Source organism: Pseudophryne corroboree, chromosome 8 (genome assembly GCF_028390025.1).
Source record: "Pseudophryne corroboree isolate aPseCor3 chromosome 8, aPseCor3.hap2, whole genome shotgun sequence".
In the NCBI taxonomy this organism is placed as follows: Eukaryota; Metazoa; Chordata; class Amphibia; order Anura; family Myobatrachidae; genus Pseudophryne; species Pseudophryne corroboree.
Genome location: NC_086451.1, coordinates 34,739,029 through 34,761,937, shown reverse-complemented (window position 1 = coordinate 34,761,937; position 22,909 = coordinate 34,739,029). Strand labels below are relative to the sequence as shown.

The following is a 22,909-nucleotide window of genomic DNA, read 5'->3' as shown; positions in this document are numbered from 1 at the left end:
TACACGTGATAACACACATAGCGTGTGAGCAGTAACTACATACACGTGATAACACACAGCATAGCGTGTGAGCAGTAACTACATACACGTGATAACACACAGCACAGCATGTGAGCAATAACTACATACATGTGGTAACACACAGCACAGCGTGTGAGCAATAACTACATACATGTGGTAACACACAGCACAGCGTGTGAGCAGTAACTACATACACGTGATAACACAGCACAGCGTGTGAGCAGTAACTACATACACGTGATAACACAGCACAGCGTGTGAGCAGTAACTACATACATGTGTGATAACACACAGCACAGCGTGTGAGCAATAACTACATACATGTGATAACACACAGCACAGCGTGAGCAGTAACTACATACACGTGATAACACACAGCACAGCGTGTGAGCAATAACTACATACATGTGATAACACACAGCACAGCGTGTGAGCAGTAACTACATACACGTGATAACACACAGCACAGCGTGTGAGCAGTAACTACATACATGTGATAACACACAGCATAGCGTGTGAGCAGTAATTACATACACGTGATAACACACAGCACAGCGTGTGAGCAGTAACTACATACATGTGATAACACACAGCACAGCGTGTGAGCAGTAATTACATACACGTGATAACACACAGCACAGCGTGTGAGCAGTAACTACATACATGTGATAACACACAGCATAGCGTGTGAGCAGTAATTACATACACGTGATAACACACAGCACAGCGTGTGAGCAATAACTACATACATGTGATAACACACAGCACAGCGTGTGAGCAATAACTACATACATGTGATAACACAGCACAGCGTGTGAGCAATAACTACATACATGTGATAACACACAGCATAGCGTGTGAGCAGTAACTACATACATGTGATAACACATAGCACAGCGTGTGAGCAGTAACTACATACATGTGATAACACACAGCATAGCGTGTGAGCAGTAATTACATACACGTGATAACACACAGCACAGCGTGTGAGCAATAACTACATACATGTGAGAACACACAGCACAGCGTGTGAGCAGTAACTACATACACGTGATAACACACAGCACAGCGTGTGAGCAGTAACTACATACACGTGATAACACACAGCACAGCGTGTGAGCAGTAACTACATACACGTGATAACACACAGCACAGCGTGTGAGCAGTAATTACATACATGTGATAACACACAGCATAGCGTGTGAGCAGTAATTACATACATGTGATAACACACAGCATAGCGTGTGAGCAGTAATTACATACATGTGATAACACACAGCATAGCGTGTGAGCAGTAATTACATACACGTGATAACACACAGCACAGCGTGTGAGCAATAACTACATACACGTGATAACACACAGCACAGCGTGTGAGCAGTAACTACATACATGTGATAACACACAGCATAGCGTGTGAGCAGTAATTACATACACGTGATAACACACAGCACAGCGTGTGAGCAATAACTACAAAAATGTGATTACACACAGCACAGCGTGTGAGCAGTAATTACATACATGTGATAACACAGCATAGCGTGTGAGCAGTAACTACATACATGTGATAACACACAGCATAGCGTGTGAGCAGTAATTACATACACGTGATAACACACAGCACAGCGTGTGAGCAATAACTACATACATGTGATAACACACAGCATAGCGTGTGAGCAGTAATTACATACATGTGATAACACACAGCACAGCGTGTGAGCAATAACTGCACGTTATAAAAAAAGCAGCACAGCGTGATTTGAGTCCTACTGGGAGAAATGTGCTATACAAATAATATAATTATAATTTTTTTTTTAAGCTTTATATAAATCTAGGACCAGACATTACAGAGGTATAGGACGTATCAGACATCGAAAACCTCTAGGGCCAGACAGCAAAGTTTAAAGCTGTATCAGACATATTAAGCCTCTAGGCCCATACAGTGCAGAGATATAGGTTTATAGTAGACATACTAAACCTCTAGGACCAGAACAGACAGAGATAATGGATGAACCAGACATAGTAAACCTCCGGGACCAGACAGTAGAGAGGTAAGGGCTGTATCGGACATATTAAACCTCTAGGACCAGACGTCACAGGAGATGTACGCTGCACACACCGGAGCTTCAGATGAAATCCATTATACACACAAGCCGTCTTATCATCAGTAACACGGGGTTATATTACACTACCGCACATGACTATGAAACCCCCCGAGCCTGGGAACGGCTGCAGTACATTGCCAGCCTGTGATAACGCCCTACCTCCCCCTAGCTGCCTAAATAACACCGGGGAGTAGCTTACATTTCGTAATTCTGGTCCTCCGTCTCTTGTTGCACTGACAGCTCCTCCAGAGTGGCATCAATGTCCAGCTGATTGGTCTCCAGCTGTCGTAACAAGGTTTCTCGCTGGGGGCACAAGATAAAAAAAAGACGGTTATCCGGTGCACGGACTGCCGCGCTTATCCATGTCTGCACGTCCATCTGGGGTGCGCACACGGCTTACGGTCATTAGGTCGACGTAGAAAAAGGTCAACAACATGAGTTTAAATTTTTTGAACTTTTTCATACTTTGCGATCCACGTGGACTACAACTGGGAACGGTATCCTGTGCCGAGCGTAGCGGTAGCGGGGCGAGGCACCTTGCCCGAAGAGCGAAGCGAGGGGTGGTCTTCTGGTTGCCGTGCCTGCAGCGTGGCGAGCGCAGCAAGCCCGCTAGGGGCTCATTTGCGCTTGCCACACTGGTCGGTATGCCGGCGGTCGGGCTCCCGGCGCCGGTATGCTGATCTCCGGGAGCCCGGCCGCCGACATACCATACTACACCCCGAAGCGAGGGGGCGTCACTTTACGAAGAAAACGACACCCCAAAAAAAGTTTTAAAAAGCATGTCGACCTTTTACCATGTCGACCTAGTCACCCTGTCGACCAATAGTGGTCGACCTAAATCTTGTCGACCTAATAACCCATACCCGCGCACACAAACCCCTGCTGTACCGGTCTGTGTATACAGTGGGCAACACGGTTTACCGACCCCATCATAGGTCCTAATTCAGATCTGATCGTAGCAGCAAATTTGTTAGCAGTTGGGCAAAACCATGTGCACTGCAGGGGGGGGGGGGGGGGGGGGGGGGGGGGGGGGGGGGGGGGGCAGATGTAACATGTGCAGAGAGAGTTAGATTTGGGTGGGGTGTGTTCAAACTGAAATCTAAATTGCAGTGTAAAAATAAAGCAGCCAGTATTTACCCTGCACAGAAACAAAAGAACCCACCCAAATCTAACTCTCTCTGCACATGTTACATCTGCCCCCCCTGCAGTGCACACGATTTTGCCCAACTGCTAACAATTTGCTGCTGCGATCAGGTCTGAATTATCCCCATAGTCTGCTAACAGAGTATTAGAGAATAACTCCACCCAAAACTAAAACATGCAGTATCAGGTTGCGTAAAGTATAATACAAAAAGAAGAATGGACTTACCTCTACTTTTCCGATGTAACGGACCCAGCAGGGGAGCCGCTCTCCTGCTCGGGAGGGACGTTTATCTAATCCCTATCAGCAATTGTACATGTCACCTCCCCAGTGAGATTCCCATTAGGACGAACATGAGTTATGTTTTTTTAATAGGAAACAAAACCTTTAACCCCATCCTATCGGGGGAGAGAACACGACCCAAAGTTACCGCAAATATGCAGCTGCAGTGCCCAGAAGCAAAGGGGTTAAAAGTGTCAGATTCAGCCCACAAATAAATAAATAAGACCGTACAGGTATCATGTCCCCACAGGCTCACTTTACAGGTACAGCCACGGGGGTTGTAACTCCAGACTCTCTGCTGGGTTCAGGTGAGCGGCGGTGGATTCTGGGCTGTAACTCCAGATGTATAGTTTAGCTCAGGTGTACACATGGTAATTACATAGCAAATCTCCCATTACAGGAATCTACAATTAAATCACTGGATTATTTGTAGGAGTGTGATACTACAAGTAGAATGAGAAAACTATGGGGGTCATTCTGACCCATTTTAACGCAGCAGAGCGAACGGGGCCCTACTACGCATGCGTCGGCGTCCTAGTGCGCCGGCGCATGCCAGACGGCCGAAGGCTGTAGCAGGGATACGATCGCCTCTGCCTGATTGACAGGCAGAGGCGATCGCTGGGCGGGAGGGGCGGAACGGCGGCCGCCGTTTCGTGGGTTTGGGAGCGTGGCCGGACCGAACGGGGTGTGGGCCGCTGCGGCCGCGTGACGTCACACGCAGCCGCTGCGGGCCAGGGAGCGATGAGTAGCTCCCGGCAAGCAACGCTAAAACTGCGCTGGTCGGGAGCTACTCTTGAAGTGCAAAGGCATCGCCGCTGTGCAATGCCTTTGCACTTCTGCGAGGGGGGGGCCGGACTGAGATGTGGGGCGGGATAGCCCTGTGCTGGGCGTCCCCCCGCATGTCAGTGTGAATGATCGTAGCTGTGCTACGATCAACTCAAAATGACCCCCAATGTTACGTGACGGAGAGGAAAGAATGAAGAGGTGAGAGATGAAGAACGACGCTTGCATGCCAGTATCAAGGTTAAAGGGAGATGAAGAGAGGAGGGGGGAGGAGGAGGGGGGGGGGGATAGGAGGGGGGAGGAGGAGGGGGGGGGGGGGGGAGAAGAAGGGGGCAGAGAAAGGGAGAGAAGGGGGAGAGAGAGAGAATCCACATATGACAATTCTGTTATAACCACTGAGACCAGAACATGAGGCATCTACGGCTGTACTGAACAATACACAGCAAAGGCAACACTGACTCCTCCGGTGCTAACAGAGCTTTGGGAGGCTAAGCATGGAGCTGGGGTCCAGAGATCTCACCTGGAGTTGGAGGAAAGGGATGTTAAAAAACTTGTGTAAATACTTCAGCCCAAAGCTGTTCTGCATGGAAGACTCAGCATAGCGGATGTAGGAGGAGCCGGGGCGTCTGTTGGGGAAGCAGAGGAGAAATGGGATAGTATGGTCATCTAACGCAGAAAACTCCTGGGACACAATAATAAAGAAACTAGGTGACATATAACAGAATCTGGGCTGGTAATAGGGCCAGAGAAGCAGAGGGTGAGAGCAGGTAATACATGATAGACACCCATTACTCCAGTCAGTAGAACACTGGCTTTCACCACTGCTGCCAGACAAACAGTAACTATGCACAACCACCTAGTAGCGTTTTTACTGAAGCTGTAACTTGCTCATGCCCGAGACACGTGGGTGGCACTCTGCTGTTTTTCCTTGGGCAGCTCCGAACACCAGCTGTATGCTGCATTTTAAAAATGGGCACACTTAATTTATGTAGTGGTTTTCCAGAACCAGCAGAACCCCGCTGGCTCCGGTAAAGGCCACCCCAGTAAAGATACTACCTCGGTGGTAGTGCACGTTTGCAGTTGGCCCCACTGGCTCCAGTAAAGGCCACCTCGGTAAAGATTCTACCTAGGTGGTAGTGCACGTTTGCAGTTGGCCCCGCTGACTCCAGTAAAAGCCACCTTGGTAAAGATTCTATCTAGGTGGTAGTGCACGTTTGCAGTTGGCCCCACTGGCTCCAGTAAAGATTCTACCTAGGTGTGGTAGTGCACGTTTGCAGTTGGCCCCACTGGCTCCAGTAAAGGCCACCTCGGTAGAGATTCTACCTAGGTGGTAGTGCACGTTTGCAGTTGGCCCCACCGGCTCCAGTAAAGATTCTACCTAGGTGTGGTAGTGCACGTTTGCAGTTGGCCCCACTGGCTCAAGTAAAGATTCTACCTAGGTGTGGTAGTGCACGTTTGCAGTTGGCCCCACTGGCTCCAGTAAAGGCCACCTCGGTAAAGATTCTACCTAGGTGGTAGTGCACATTTGCAGTTGGCCCCGCTGACTCCAGTAAAAGCCACCTTGGTAAAGATTCTATCTAGGTGGTAGTGCACGTTTGCAGTTGGCCCCACTGGCTCCAGTAAAGATTCTACCTAGGTGTGGTAGTGCACGTTTGCAGTTGGCCCCACTGGCTCCAGTAAAGGCCACCTCGGTAGAGATTCTACCTAGGTGGTAGTGCACGTTTGCAGTTGGCCCCACCGGCTCCAGTAAAGATTCTACCTAGGTGTGGTAGTGCACGTTTGCAGTTGGCCCCACTGGCTCAAGTAAAGATTCTACCTAGGTGTGGTAGTGCACGTTTGCAGTTGGCCCCGCTGACTCCAGTAAAAGCCAACTTGGTAAAGATTCTATCTAGGTGGTAGTGCACGTTTGCAGTTGGCCCTACTGCTCCAGTAAAGGCCACCTCGGTAGAGATTCTACCTAGGTGGTAGTGCACGTTTGCAGTTGGCCCCACCGGCTCCACTAAAGATTCTACCTAGGTGTGGTAGTGCACGTTTGCAGTTGGCCCCACTGGCTCAAGTAAAGATTCTACCTAGGTGTGGTAGTGCACGTTTGCAGTTGGCCCCACTGGCTCAAGTAAAGATTCTACCTAGGTGGTAGTGCACGTTTGCAGTTGGCCCCACTGGCTCCAGTAAAGATTCCACCTAGGTGGTAGTGCACGTTTGCCCCACTGGCTCAAGTAAAGATTCTACCTAGGTGGTAGTGCACGTTTAAATAGAACAGCAGAACATATTAATACCTAGAACAACATTACAGAGGCTTTAGCAGCAATACACCATGGATGGTTCAGATCTAGTCAAAGCTTTATTACTCACCGATTCAGGCTCTGGATAAAATCTCGAACGTCATCAGGCAAGGTAACTCGGTGTTCTCCCATATCGCGGTGATTGCCAAGCACGCACACTGGCACATGGCTGGGCACCTTGGGCAGCTCTCGCGTGATGTAAGTAAAGGTCCTGACGCCCAACAGACAAAAGACAGCAAACTGTCAGATGTCACTTAAACATTTCTGCATGTCTATAAACAGAAAACCATGAGGCTTATTCTGAGACGCAGGCAGCGACGTCTGTGTCTGCGTCTTTTGCCGGACGCACGCCTGCGAGTTCATGAAATGCCACCATTGAAACTTTCACCAGCCTGATGCTAGGTGCGGATTCTCCGAGTATGGGCTCCAATGTGAGCGATTGTGCGTCTGAGTTTGCAACCACTACAGCGACATTCCCATAAAATGGACCATTTCCATGACTCCACTTAGTCACCAGCAAAGGAACGCACAATGCATTTTCAAAACATTTCTGCGACTGTGCACCACAATCGTAACTGCGGCTCTCTGCGGCATAGATGCATGAGTAGAAGGAAATAAAATAATCTGCGTCTGACATCGGAAGTGTGACTCCATGAGTGGACTTACCTGGTCTAACTGTAAGTGGACTCCAGTTCGGAATGACTGCCTCCAAAAGATATCGTAGGGGAAATCAGCAAATAATGGAAATAAAGTAAGGAGTCCACCGGAATGCCTCACAGTATGGATTAAATCTATACTGTACATACCAAGAAAGGCAATTGGCTGCCGATTAAACTGTTCAGTTCTAATTTACTATGGGGGTCATTCCGAGCTGATCGCTCGCTGCCGATTTTCGCATCGCAGCAATCAGGTAAAAAAACAGCAAAACTGTGCATGCATATGAACCGCAATGCGCAGGCACGCCGTACGGGTACAAACAGCATTGCTGCTGTGCAATGGATCTAGCGAAGAATCTATTCGCACAGCCGAACGCAAGGAGATTGACAGAAAGAGGCCGTTTATGGGTGTTAACTGACCAATAGTGGTCGACCTAATGACTGTCGACCTAACGACCATATTCCGTCTGTCCATCATGGTGGCTCAGACACAATAAATGTAATTTAATGTAATGTACAATACATCGGTGAGTAGAGAATATCGATCACAGTGATATCTGCTTCACTCCCCTTTAGGTAGATGCAATCCAGGCCCCGCAGCAGGAAACATTCGCTGAGAACAGCGCAACCTCTGTAGATATTTATGCCCCCAACTCTGACCAGGATTAATTGCCTTGGTGAATCAATAGAACATGACTTGTGGGTTGTAGACAGCTAGCTGACAGCGTGGCTTTACAAGCGGCGTAGCAGCAGGACGTGGCCGGGACAAGATGTAATAAAGGAGATGCGTACCACTGCTTAGTGATGTCGAACATCATGATTACTCCATTGCAGTTCTTGTAGACGTCCAGGAACTCTGCGTCTAACGCCAAGTCGCCGTCCCCCTGAGAATACATCAAGCGAGAACTGCTAAAACTTTGGCGAGAGATAAAGAACCAACCAATCAGCTCCTGTCATTTTTCAAACACAGGGACAGATGTATTAACCTGGAGAAGGCATAAGGAAGTGATAAACCAGTGATATGTGCAAGATGATAAAGGCACCAGCCAATCAGCTCCAGTATGTAAATTAACAGTAAGGATCTGATTGGCTGCTGCCTTTATCATCTTGCACATATCACTGGTTTATCACTTCCTTATGCCATCTCCAGGTTAATACATCTGCCCCACAGCCTGTAAAATATTATGCAGAAGCCGATTGGTTGGTACTCGCTCTCTTTCCAAGCGTTAGAAAAGGGGGAGGGGGGAGCTGTTACGTAAAGAGGAAAAAAAAAATGCTAATGATTTTTAAATTAGAATCATCCGCTACAGCCTGTGTACCCTTCCTTCTGACTGCCAGGTGGAGATTGGCACTGTGCCCAAGTTGCCGCCCAGGTAACCTGTACAGGAAGACCTGGCTAATGTATAGCTACGTATCTCCTGCAAGGTGGCGGTCTCATGATATCTCTTTGACACAGTGAAGCCACACCTGCTCTGACTCTAAAGCGGAGTACACACTGGCTGATATATCGCGAGCAGGTCGGAGGGTGTGTACACACTTCCACAGACATATAGCGTCAGCCCCGCAGCACAGCCGATGCCCGATATATATCGGCGTATCTGGTTGTGTGTACGGGCGGTCCGCCGACCACCCATACACTTGCTGCAGAGACTGACGTCACAGCTGGACGGGCAAATTCAAATGCCCGCCCAGCTGTAATGACCGACAAATCAGGCGGCCGAATCATCCGCCGCTTTGTCGGCCCAATGTCGGGTTTGCCGTCAAGTCTCTCCAGTGTGTATGCAGCTTAAAGATAAGACCTGAGTGACACAGACTTACAATCTATACTAGGAAACGGGATAAAGTAGCTTTTAGTCCACCAATGATCTCCTAATAAGAAACTCAGACTTACTCACCTCCTGTGGTTCATTTTCCAGTTTCAAGGTGGTCTCCCCTCTCTTCTTACCTTTACCTAGATACAGCAGGGTAAAGAGATGTATTACACCCAATAAACATGTGAGAAGGGATCTATGACCCCCTTAGGAGGACACAATGTTCTTCTATGGGACGCTGGTTTTTATTTTTGTTCTTTGTGTGACACATGAAAGGCATACATTATTCTGCACCCTGAATATTACAACATGAGCGGGAGCAGTAATGACGTTGTGCGCACAATTGATGTCAATGGTACAGTTACCCAGTATTCAGGTTACTATGACAATGGTTTAAGTTGTATCGGAATCTTAACTTATCTGCACCAATCACAGCGGAGCCTAGAGGCTCCTGACCTCAGCACTGCGGATGGGGCAGCGTAGAAATGTTACTAAATCAATTTCCTTCCATTTATTTAGTTTTTTGCTCATCTTCACCGCACGTAATGGGGAGAGAGCGCACTGAACAGAGACGTGAGCATGGGGGATTATAAATAGATAATACAGGGTGCATACACTAAGAATGCCTAAGGTAGAGACAGCCAGCCCTGCGCTCACTGCGGGGGAAACAGAGGGTCTTACCTTTATCAACCACGTCCCAAACTTCCACCTTTACTATATCGTCAGTGGCTGCAAAGACAAGAAGTAAAGATACAGTACACAGGGGCCTAAAGGTCTAGAGCAGTGGTAGCCAACCCTGGTCCTCGAGAGTTACCAACAAGTTCATGGTTTCCAGCTCACCTAGCAGGTGCACAGGTGTAGTCATTACTAACTGACACATTTTAAAAGATCCACAAGTGGAGCTCATTACTTCACTTGTGAGTCTGTGAGGAGACCTGGAAAACGGGAACTGTTGGTAGCTCTCGAGGACCAGGGTTGGCTACCACAGGTCTACTAGAGCAACAATATCAAATGTTTGCCTGAAATGATCTCTGTGGCCCTGTTAGATACACAATGCATGTGGCCACCACACCTGATGAAGAACACGGACTAGTAGTGTTTGGGTTGCATGGACTCAGAGTTGTGTGTTATTCTATAGAAGTTTCAATTGTTTTCACTGTAACCATCAAGGATTCATTGCTGCCTCTCCCGTGCCATTTCCAGGTCAGTGTCTTACATTTATTTACTGTAATAAACATACAGGGCCTGACCCTGGGCCGTGCGCTGCTGCGTCCTCTTTAGCGTCTTTTTCCGTAGTCGCGTCTCCGGCTTTATGCTAATGCTGGTATCTGCCCTTTCCCCGGTGTAAGCGTGCAAGGGCTGGGACGACCCTTTGTGTATGAATGCGGGGAAGTGTGCTCAGTGTAAGGGACGCTACGTGCCCCTGTCTATATCAGCGCTGCTATCTAAAAGATAGCACGCCGTTATGCAAGGCAATGTATGATCGGTCAGTTGCGCTTAACGTTCCAATGCCTGCAGCTACCGATATCGACAGATGCAGGTGTCGATGACCATACACCACAGCCAGGGACAGTTGTGTCCCTGGCTGCGGCAGCTGCCGGCTCCGGGGCTGCATGCAAGATCTCTTGAGAGTGGCAATATCTCGCCCAAGCCCGGTGAGCCGGCTAGGGGAGAGGCACTAGGCTGATGGACTGTGGGGGTCTGGCAGTGATCACTGGAGGGGGTAGCCTGCACCCCTTCGGCATCCGAGATGTTAATACATCCCAGTGCTGTGGCTTCCTGCTTTGCCTCGGTACAGAGGCGAAGCAGGAAGCGTTTTGCCCACACGATACATTCGGTTATAATACATCTACCCCTCAGTGTCCGAGTTCACACCCAGCTATGCCACATGGCTGCGCCATTCACGTAAGACGGACCGTCTTCATCCATCTGAATAGCCACCTCCCAGACACCGCCCAATATCTTTCCAATACGTTTCTGAGGCTGTACGTCTCAGTGGCAACTGCGACGCTGCAGACACACTGCTGAGCGCGTTCGCGGTGCAAATTTTTTAGCTACTAAGATGCACGAGTAGTCGAAACCTACCAACAATTGCAAGACTATCAGCAATGCATGTGACTCAGAATCGGGCCCGCCACACGCCAGTGATAGTAATAGGTGTATAGATTGTATGAGCAGCGACACCGTCACATCAGTGCTCATTAGGGCAATGCGTGTATTATAAGGAAGTTAGAAATGAGCCTCGGGTTGTGCAGAAAAGTGATACTGTGAGCTACGAAGACAGGAGGAGGTGCGGTGCACTGGTGATATACAACGTCCCCGGGCTACAAGCTCTCTTTACCTTTCCAAGAGTTCACTTACCAGCGTAATGCGATAGCTTGCTGCACCTCTTGTGATTGCACTGTAGCAGCATTCCCATTATACACAGGAGAGGCCGATATGTCAGGGTAGTGGGGCATGGGCGAAACCACACTAAACTGTTCTGCACGCAGCTCCCCCCTCACCCTCCCCAATATAAGAGATATATGCAGCAGCTCCGCACACTTGCGAGAGCAGCCACTTTGTCCGGTAAACCTGTATTCACAAGACGGTTTGGTCTGAACCAGAAAGATTGCAGCCATGTTTCCCACATTCCATATCACAGTGCACAGAGGTGGCAGGGTCTGTTGTCTGTAAAGGACGTGATGTTGCCGTGTGTTTTCAAGATAAAAAGAGAAATAAAGGCGACTACTGACACAAGAAATGAGGAATACAAAGGATGAGGGAAGGGACAGAAAACAAAGGGGAGAATGACGTCCAAACCAGTAAATTACAAGATGACAAAATGGGCAGAGTACTGGGATTTTCTTGTATTTAACCGCTACATCCTTGTCTCCAATACTATACACCCATCATCTCCAATGCTATACACCCATCAGCCCTAACATTAAAACCATGGACAGGTGAAGTGTGAGTAACAGAGAGATGAGAGACACGCACGGCTTGGGTAGAGAGAGAAGGGGTGCACCTATAGACACACAGGAAGCAGACAGGTTTGAGTAATAGATGAGACACACGCAGGGCTTGGTTAGAGAGAGAGGGGGTGCACCTATAGACACACAGGAGGCAGACAGGTGTGAGTAATAGATGATACACATGCAGGGCTTGGGTAGAGAGAGAGGGGGTGCACCTATAGACACACAGGAGGCAGACAGGTGTGAGTAATAGACACGAGAGACATACAGGGCTTGGGTAGAGAGAGTAGGGGTGCACCTATAGACACACAGGAGGCAGACAGGTGTGAGTAATAAATGAGACACGCAGGGCTTGGGTAGAGAGAGAGGGGGTGCACCTATAGACACACAGGAGGCAGACAGGTGTGAGTAATAGACATGAGAGACATACAGGGCTTGGGTAGAGAGAGAAGGGGGTACACCTATAGACACACAGGAGGCAGACAGGCGTGAGTAATAGATGATACACATGCAGGGCTTGGGTAGAGAGAGAGGGGGTGCACCTATAGACACACAGGAGTCAGACAGGTATGAGTAATAGAGATGAGAGACACGCAGGGCTTGGGTAGAGAGAGAAGGGGTGCACCTATAGACACACAGGAGGCAGACAGGTATGAGTAATAGAGATGAGAAACACGCAGGGCTTGGGTAGAGAGAGAGGGTGCACCTATAGACACACAGGAGTCAGACAGGTATGAGTAATAGAGATGAGAGGCTCGCAGAGCTTGGGTAGAGAGAGAGGGGGTGCACCTATAGACACACAGGAGGCAGACAGGTGTGAGTAATAGATGAGACACACACAGGGCTTGGGTAGAGAGAGAGGGGGTACACCTATAGACACACAGGAGGCAGACAGGTGTGATTAATAGAGATGAGAGACACACACGGCTTGGGTAGAGAGAGAGGGGGTGCACCTATAGACACACAGGAGGCAGACAGGTGTGAGTAATAGAGATGAGAGACACGCAGAGCTTGGGTAGAGAGAGGGGGGTGCACCTATAGACACACAGGAGGCAGACAGGTGCGAGTAATAGATGAGAGGCACACAGGGCTTGGGTAGAGAGAGAGGGGGTGCACCTATAGACACACAGGAGGCAGACAGGTGTGATTAATAGAGATGAGAGACACACACGGCTTGAGTAGAGAGAGAAGGGGTGCACCTATAGACACACAGGAGGCAGACAGGTGCGAGTAATAAATGAGACACACGCAGGGCTTGGGTAGAGAGAGAGGGGGTACACCTATAGACACACAGGAGGCAGACAGGTGTGACTAATAGATGAGACACAAGCAGGGCTTGGGTAGAGAGAGAGGGGGTGCAACTATAGACACACAGGAGGCAGACAGGTGTGAGTAATAGATGAGACACACGCAGGGCTTGGGTAGAGAGAGAGGGGGTGCACCTATAGACACACCGGAGGTAGACAGGTGTGAGTAATAGATGAGACACACGCAGGGCTTGGGTAGAGAGAGAGGGGGTGCACCTATAGACACACCGGAGGTAGACAGGTGTGAGTAATAGATGAGACAAACGCAGGGCTTGGGTAGAGAGAGAGGGGGTGCACCTATAGACACACAGGAGGCAGACAGGTGTGAGTAATAGATGAGACACACGCAGGGCTTGGGTAGAGAGAGAGGGGGTGCACCTATAGACACACAGGAGTCAGACAGGTATGAGTAACCCAGAGATAAAGACAAGAGACACCACAGGGCACACACAGGATGTACAGGAGAGCTGCAGGCCTCTTACTTTTGTAGTTCCAGTGTATGCTGGTGACCTGGATCTCTTGAGTGGGAATATATTCTTCCACAAACTTCTTCCCCTGCAGCCGATGCCAGAGAGTGGTCTTCCCGGTATTTCTGTCCCCCCGGATGACAATTTTCACTGGAAAACAGGGAAGGGAATTTAGATGGATATTACCCAGCAATACAAAACACCTGACAGGCATTATACACAGGTGCAGCAGTATATAGATGTGGGCATTATACACAGGTGCAGCAGTATATACATGTGGGCATTATACACAGGGGCAGCAGTATATACATGTGGGCATTATACACAGGTGCAGCAGTATATACATGTGGGCATTATACACAGGGGCAGCAGTATATACACGTGGGCATTATACACAGGTGCAGCAGTATATACACGTGGGCATTATACACAGGGGCAGCAGTATATACACGTGGGCATTATACACAGGGGCAGCAGTATATACACGTGGGCATTATACACAGGTGCAGCTGTATATACACGTGGGCATTATACACAGGTGCAGCAGTATATACATGTGGGCATTATACACAGGTGCAGCAGTATATACATGTGGGCATTATACACAGGGGCAGCAGTATATACATGTGGGCATTATACACAGGTGCAGCAGTATATACATGTGGGCATTATACACAGGGGCAGCAGTATATACATGTGGGCATTATACACAGGGGCAGCGGTATATACATGTGGGCATTATACACAGGGGCAGCGGTATATCATGTAGGCATTATACACAGGTGCAGCAGTATATACACGTGGGCATTATACACAGGTGAAGCAGTATATTCATGTGGGCACCATACACAGGTGCAGCAGTATATACATGTGGGCATTATACACAGGTGCAACAGCATATACTGCTAGAAATTTGGTGAGCTTTGATCAGAGATGTGCCTCACCGGTCATAGACCAGTATACTCTAGAGCGGCAGTGGCCAACCCACGGCTCTCTTTATTTAAATGTGGCTACCAACACTCAAGGTCAGGTGACCTAAAAAAATCCGGAAACCACTGCGCTCCAGCCGGGCTGCAGCGCCAGCAGCACTATGGAGACCGAGGGCACCGGATAATAGGTGAGACACCCACCAGCAAGCAGAGGGGGACTACAGGTACCTCGGCACAGACCACCGCAGGTTTGGAGCGGTGGCTTCTGGACACGCGGTGTGGCCGCTGGACACATGAGGGGCTGCTGAAATGGCACAGGGGGGCTGGAATGAGACATGAAGGGCTGCAGTGATAACATGAGGTGCTGCTACAGTGGCACGGGGGACCTGGAGTGACACATGGGGAAACTGAAAGGAGTGAAGTTAATTTGGCTTTTTCAATGTATTTTGTGCCCGCTTGGCCATGCCCCATTTTTGCACCTATACCAAAGGAATGGTGTCAGCTCTTTGGCATACCCAAAGAATTTTCTTGGCTCTTTGTCAGTGACTGGGTGCCGACCCCAGCTCTGGCCACCGGGGAGTGTACGGAAACCACTAGGCGATATCGCTCACGGAGCGTGTCGCCTAGTGTGTAGGCAACCTTAAGACTTTTGCTCAGTTGTCATTAAGGTTATTGACACCAATATACAGTAACGTAACTTGCTTTTTAAGTTATCCTCCTGAAAGGCAATGCAGCCGTCATTTACACAGGTGATAAAATACAATGGATAGAATCTACAGTTCTGTGGACACTGTAAGATGAATTTTTATATTCGTTCAGTTTATACTTTTAGACTAAACGACCCCTTTAATACGAAGCAACAGCAGCTTCAGGGTATGGACAGCGTCACACATTCCATTGTCATGGAAACAGCTTTGTTCTCACTGTATATTATGGTTCTACAATAGGGAAATTCGCACCGCTACTTCACATAAGGCACGAAGTGTAAAGCCTCCCATACACCTAACACTACAGACAGCCAATCCGATTGTCAAAAGACCAAAGTCGCCAAAAATCACTGCGCACTATTGCAGTATACAGACAGTATACAATAGGACCATCAGTCTGTGCAAACATTTCACTTGCAGAATTCCCGGTCTGTCGTATATAGTTCTATGTAACAGTATTTATTCAGCGAGGAGGTACAATATATCCCACTGTGGACGTCACACAATTCATCCTTGGAAAGAAAGGCCAGAATTTTCCATCTAATCTCACACTAAGTACACGATCTCTGTTTATTCCCCAGGGCGGGGACTTGTAAATGGATCTGAACTGAAACCAAACTACACGGGACATAGCAGAGTGCTCCACGTTGTAGCCATGATGCAATAGAGAGCGGAGGGGGCTTTACCTGCAGGCTTCCATGTACAGGACATTTACACCTAGCTAGGCTGTTATCAAGGTGTGCTGGGGACAGTACAGCTGGGAGACCAGCTCAGTTTGTGTGGACGGAAGGGGGATAACCAAGATATCCAGTGTATTATGTGCAAGTAAAACATTTTAGCCCTACGTCAATTAGACGACACTGAATGGTGATAACTGGAGCATCAAATGGCTCGTGGCAGAGGAAGAGATCTTTAAACCAGATACACACATCTCACATGTATGTTATGTTGTCACACTCAGGAATGATATTGGGGGTCATTCCGAGTTGATCGCACGCTGAGATCGGGTCTCTACTGCAAATGCGTATGCACCACAATGCGCATGTGCGTCGTACGGGTACAATGCGTATCATTGCTGAGCGATGGATTTAACGAAGAATCCATACGCACAGTCGATTGCAAGAAGATTGACAGAAAGAGGGCGTTTATGGGTGTCAACTGACCGTTTTCTGGGAGTGGTAGGGAAAACGCAGGCGTATCCGGGCGTTTGGAGGGCGGGTGTGTGTCGTCAATTCCGGGACCAAAAAGACTGACGTGATCTCAAGGGCTGAGTAAGTTCAGACCTACTCTGAAACGACTTAAAATCTTTTTGTAGAGCGCGGCTGCACAGGCGTTCGCACACTTGCGAAGCGAAAATACACTCCCCCGTGGGTGGCAACTATGCGTTTGCACGGCTGCTAAAAACAGCTAACATGCGATCAACTCGGAATGACCCCCTTTACGTGGTAGACTGAGTCGGCTGGATCTGTCTTTCCATGGAAATTGGCATCTCTGGGCAGCAACAATGCAAACAAACGGAACCACTCTGTCTTGCGGGCGTGTACGTAAAGCTACGTGTGATTCCAGGTCATGCATATGGGGGAGGGGGCGCCTGTCTCTGACAGACTGTTGTGGAGAGCGCAAGTGTCAATATAAATTAGCCCTATGGAATCTAACTTTAGGCCGTAAATTTGGCTCGTGTATATTTCACATATTACAGAATATTGTTTCATACTCAGCAGCGCAGCACTACAGATCTTACCTACATACCTACCTGGATCCCACTCCATATCCTGTATCCATTGGAACTCTGTCAACTATTTTGGCCATCATTTGGACATCCATATATCACTGGAATTCCTATTTCTCTTACGTCCTAGAGGATGCTGGGGACTCCGTAAGGACCATGGGGTATAGACGGGCTCCGCAGGAGACATGGGCACTATAAAGAACTTTAGAATGGGTGTGCACTGGCTCCTCCCTCTATGCCCCTCCTCCAGACCTCAGTTAGATCCTGTGCCCAGAGGAGATAGGGTGCATTACAGGGAGCTCTCCTGAGTTTCTCTGAAAAAATAATTTTGTTAGGTTTGTTATTTTCAGGGAGCACTGCTGGCAACAGGCTCCCTGCATCGTGGGACCGAGGAGAGAGAAGCAGACCTACTTAAGTGATAGGCTCTGCTTCTTATGCTACTGGACACCATTAGCTCCAGAGGGAGTCGGACGCAGGTCTCCCCTCGCCGTTTGTCCCAGAGCCGCGCCGCCGTCCTCCTCACAGAGCCGGAAGAAAGAAGCCGGGTGAGTATAAGAAGAAAGAAGACTTCAGATCTTCTCTGAGGTAACGCTGCGCGCCATTGCTCCCACACACAACACACACTGCAGGCACGGATGGGTGCAGGGCGCAGGGGGGGCGCCCTGGGCAGCAATATTACACCTCTAGGACTGGCTAGTACATATATAGGCTGCGGAGGCAGTATACATTAAAATCCCCCACCAGTATTACAAAATTGAGAGGGACCGAAGCCGGCCGCTGGGAGGGGCGGAGCTTGATCCCACAGCACTAACCAGCGCCATTTTCTCCACAGAGCACTGCAGAGGAGCTGCTCCCCGGACTCTCCCCTGCTGAACATGGTGACACAGGGCAGAAAAGAAGGGGGGGGGGGGGCATTTGTAAGGCGCAGTGAGTGTATTATATACAGATAATTATATATAAAAGCGCTATTTATCTGGGAATTTTGTTTCCAGTGTCAGTTGGCGCTGGGTGTGTGCTGGCATACTCTCTCTCTGTCTCTCCAAAGAGCCTTATTGGGGAACTGTCTCCATATAAATATATCCCTGTGTGTGTGGGGGTGTCGGTACGTGTGTGTCGGCATGTCTGAAGCGAAAGGCTCATCTAAGGAGGAGGTGGAGCAGATGATTGTGGTGTCTCCGTCGGCAACGCCAACACCTGATTGGTTGGACATGTGGAATGATTTAAATGCAAATGTGACTTTATTACATAAAAGGATGGACAAAGCAGAGTCCAGGGAAAAAGCAGGGAGTCAATCCATGGCTTTGACTGTGTCACAGGGCCCTTCAGGGTCCCAAAAACGTCCTCTATCCCAAATAGCAGACACTGATACCGACACGGATTCTGACTCCAGTGTCGACTATGATGATGCAAGGTTACACCCAAGGGTGGCCAAAAGTATTCATTATATGATTATTGCAATAAAAGATGTTTTGCATATCACAGATGACCCCTCTGTCCCTGACACGAGGGTGCGCGTGTATAAGGAAAAGAAGCCTGAGGTAACTTTTCCCCCATCTCATGAGCTGAACGAGTTATTTGAAAAAGCTTGGGAAACTCCAGACAAAAAACTGTAGATTCCCAAGAGGATTCTTATGGCGTATCCTTTTCCTGCACGGGACAGGGTACGGTGGAAATCCTCGCCCAGGGTGGACAAGGCTTTAACGCGCTTGTCCAAGAAGGTGGCGCTACCGTCTCCAGACACGGCAGCACTCAAGGATCCTGCTGATCGCAGACAGGAAACTACCTTAAAATCCATTTATACACATACGGGGGCTTTACTCAGGCCGGCAATAGCATCGGCATGGGTATGTAGTGAAGTTGCAGCTTGGACAGATACCTTGTCAGCTGACATTGATACCCTAGATAGGGATACCATTTTATAGACGCAGTCATATTTATGAGAGACGCTCAGAGAGACGTTGGGCTGCTAGGTTCGAAAGCCAACGCCATGGCGATTTCGGCTAGGCGAGCCCTGTGGACCCGCCAATGGACAGGTGATGCCGACTCAAAGAGGCATATGGAGGTTTTACCTTACAAGGGTGAGGTTTTATTTGGGGAAGGTCTCGCGGACCTGTTTTCCACAGCTACCGCGGGTAAATCTACTTTTTTGCCTTTTTTTCCCCCAAAGCAAAAGAAAACTCCACAATATCAGATGCAGTCCTTTCGGTCGCATAAGTCCAGAAGAGGTCGGGGCTTATCCTTCCTCACCAGAGGTAAGGGTAGAGGGAAAAGAATGCCTGCTACGGCTAGTTCCCAGGAGCAGAAGTCCTCCCCGGCTTCCACTAAATCCACCGCATGACGCTGGGGCTCCACTGAGGGAGTCCGCACTGGTGGGGGCACGTCTTCGACTCATCAGCCAGGTCTGGGTTCTGTCAGGCGTGGATCCTTGGGCGCTGGAAATTGTGTCCCAAGGCTACAAACTGGAATTCGAAGAGGTGCCTCCTTGCCGATTTTTCAAGTCGGCCTTGCCAGCTGCTCCCCCAGAGAGGGAAATAGTGTTAGCTGCAATTCAAAAGCTGTGTCAACAGCAAGTGATTATCAAGGTTCCCCTAGTCCAACACTGGAAAGGGTACTATTCAACCCTGTTCGTGGTCCCGTAACCGGATGGCTCGGTCAGACCCATTTTAAATCTAAAATCCCTAAACCTGTACTTGAAAAAGTTCAAATTCAAGATGGAATCGCTCCGGGCAGTGATCTCCAGCCTGGAAGGGGGGGGATTTTATGGTGTCACTAGACATAAAGGATGCATACCTTCATGTACCCATATATCCTACTCATCAGGAGTACCTGAGATTCGCTGTACAGAACTGTCATTACCAGTTTCAGACGTTGCCGTTTGGGCTTTCCACGGCCCCGAGGATTTTCACCAAGGTGATGGCGGAGATGATGGTGCTCCTGTGCAAGCAGGGAGTCACAATTATCCCGTATTTGGACGATCTCCTGATAAAAGCGAGATCGAGAGATCAATTGCTGAAAAGCGTGTCGCTCTCCCCGAGAGTGCTGCAGCAGCATGGTTGGATTCTAAATCTGCCAAAGTCTAAATTGATTCCAACGACTCGTCTATCATTCCTAGGCATGATTCTGGACACGGAACAGAAGAGGGTTTTTCTCCCAATGGAAAAAGCCCAGGACCTCCAGAACATGGTCAGAGACCTGCTAAAACTAAAGAGAGTGTCTGTTCATCAAAGCACTCGAGTTCTGGGAAAAATGGTGGCAGCCTACGAGGCCATCCCCTTCGGCAGGTTCCATGCGAGGACATTTCAGTGGGACCTTCTGGACAAGTGGTCCGGGTCCCATCTACAAATACATCAGAAGATAAGCCTGTCCCCCAGGGCCAGGGTGTCTCTCCTGTGATGGCTGCAGAGTGCTCACCTTCTAGAGGGTCGCAGGTTCGGCATTCAAGACTGGGTTCTGATAACCACGGACGCGAGCCTCCGAGGATGGGCAGCAGCCACACAAGGAAGAAATTTTCAAGGACTATGGTCAAGCCAGGAGGCTTGTCTACACATCAACGTACTGGAATTGAGGGCCATATACAACGGCCTACGACAAGCGGAGAATCTTCTTCGCGACCTACCGGTTCTGATTCAATCAGACAATGTCACAGCCGTGGCTCATGTAAACCGCCATGGCGGGACAAGGAGCAGAGTGGCAATGGCAGAAGCCACCAGGATTCTTCGCTGGGCGGAAAATCACGTAAACGCTCTGTCAGCAGTCTTCATTCCGGGAGTGGACAACTGGGAAGCAGACTTCCTCAGCAGACACGATCTCCATCCAGGAGAGTGGGGACTTCATCAAGAAGTTTTTGCAGAGATAACAAGTCATTGGGGACTTCCTCAAGTAGACATGATGGCGTCACGCCTCAACAAGAAGCTTCGGAGGTATTGTGCCAGGTCAAGGGACCCTCAGGCAGTAGCGGTGGACGCCCTGGTGACACCATGGGTGTTTCAGTCGGTCTATGTGTTCCCTCCTCTTCCTCTCATCTCAAAAATATTGAGAATCATAAGACGAAAAAGAGTGCAACCAATACTCATTGTTCCAGATTAGCCTCGAAGGGCCTGGTATACAGATCTTCAGGAAATGCTCACAGAAGATCCGTGGACTCTTCCTCTCAGGGAGGACCTGTTGCAGCAGGGGCCCTGCGTGTTCCAAGACTTACCGCGGTTACGTTTGACGGCATGGTGGTTGAACACCGAATCCTAGCTGAGAAAGGTATTCCGGAGGAAGTCATCCCTACGCTGATAAAGGCTAGGAAGGAGGTGACGGCGAAACATTATCACCATATCTGGAGGAAGTATGTATCTTGGTGTGAAGCCAAGAATGCTCCTACGGAAGATTTCCATCTGGGCCTGAAGTTAGGCTCCATTAAGGTACAGATTTCGGCCCTATCTATTTTCTTTCAGAAGGAATTGGCTTCTCTCCCAGAAGTCCAGACTTGTGTAAAGGGAGTGCTGCACATCCAGCCTCCTTTTGTGCCCCCAGTGGCACCATGGGACCTTAACGTGGTGTTACGGTTCCTAAACTGGTTTGAACCGCTTTAGACAGTTGAATTAAAATTTCTCACTTGGAAGGTGGTCATGTTGTTGGCCTTGGCATCTGCGAGGCGGGTGTCCGAATTGGCGGCCTTGTCTCACAAGAGCCTCTATCTGATTTTCCATATGGATAGAGCGGAGTTGAGGACTCGTCCTTAATTTTTGCCCAAGGTGGTTTCATCATTTCATATGAACTAGCCTATTGTGGTGCCTGTGGCTACGGGTGACTTGAAGGACTCCAAGTCCCTGGATGTAGTCAGGGCCTTAAAAATCTACGTAGCCAGGACGGCTCGGGTTAGTAAAACAGAGGCACTGTTTGTCCTGTATGCAGCCAACAAACTTGGCACTCCTGCTTCCAAGCAGACTATTGCTCACTGGATCTGTAACACGATTCAGCAGGCGCATTCTACGGTTGGATTGCCGTTACCAAATTCGGTAAAGGCCCATTCCAGTAGGAAGGTGGGCTCTTCTTGGGCTGCTGCAGAGGAGTCTCGGCTTTACAGCTTTGCCGAGCAGCTACCTGGTCGGGTTCAAACACTTTTGCAAAGTTCTAAAAGTTTGATACACTGGCTGATGAGGACGTTTGATACCCTGGCTGATGAGGACCTTGCGTTTCCTCAGTCGGTGCTGCAGAGTCGTCCGCACTCTCCCGCCCGGTCTGGAGATTTGGTATAAACCCCATGGTCCTTACGGAGTCCTCAGCAGCCTCTAGGACGCAAGAGAAAATAAGATTTTAAACCTGCCGGTAAATCTTTTTCTCCTAGTCCGTAGAGGATGCTGGGCGCCCGTCCCAGTGCGGACTATTTTCTGCAAGGCTTGTATATAGTTATTGCTTACATAAGGGTTATGTTACAGTTGAAATCAGTCTTTGCCTGAAAATGTTTTGTTCATACTGTTAACTGGTTGCGTATATTCCAGGTTATACGGTGTGGATGGTGTGGGCTGGTATGAATCTTGCCCTTGGATTAACAAAAATCCTTTCCTCGTGCTGTCCGTCTCCTCTGGGCACAGTTCTCTAACTGAGGTCTGGAGGAGGGGCATAGAGGGAGGAGCCAGTGCACACCCATTCTAAAGTTCTTTATAGTGCCCATGTCTCCTGTGGAGCCCGTCTATACCCCATGGTCCTTACGGAGTACCCAGCATCCTCTACGGACTAGGAGAAAA

General features: G+C 49.1%; 1 protein-coding gene across 3 annotated transcripts in view; it reads right to left on the bottom strand.

Annotated features, from left to right (window-relative positions):
• RABL6 (RAB, member RAS oncogene family like 6) overlaps nucleotides 1-22,909 on the bottom strand; it is a 47,910-nt gene that overhangs the window by 9,987 nt on the left and 15,014 nt on the right. For all 3 annotated transcript variants that reach the window (XM_063936239.1, XM_063936241.1, XM_063936240.1), the window contains exons 3-9: nucleotides 13,825-13,959; nucleotides 9,763-9,810; nucleotides 9,166-9,221; nucleotides 8,063-8,154; nucleotides 6,685-6,825; nucleotides 4,853-4,958; nucleotides 2,326-2,429 (exon numbers count right to left, since the gene is read on the bottom strand). In XM_063936239.1, the coding sequence (XP_063792309.1) occupies nucleotides 2,326-2,429; nucleotides 4,853-4,958; nucleotides 6,685-6,825; nucleotides 8,063-8,154; nucleotides 9,166-9,221; nucleotides 9,763-9,810; nucleotides 13,825-13,959 (682 nt within the window). The remainder of the gene's footprint in view (nucleotides 1-2,325; nucleotides 2,430-4,852; nucleotides 4,959-6,684; nucleotides 6,826-8,062; nucleotides 8,155-9,165; nucleotides 9,222-9,762; nucleotides 9,811-13,824; nucleotides 13,960-22,909) is intronic.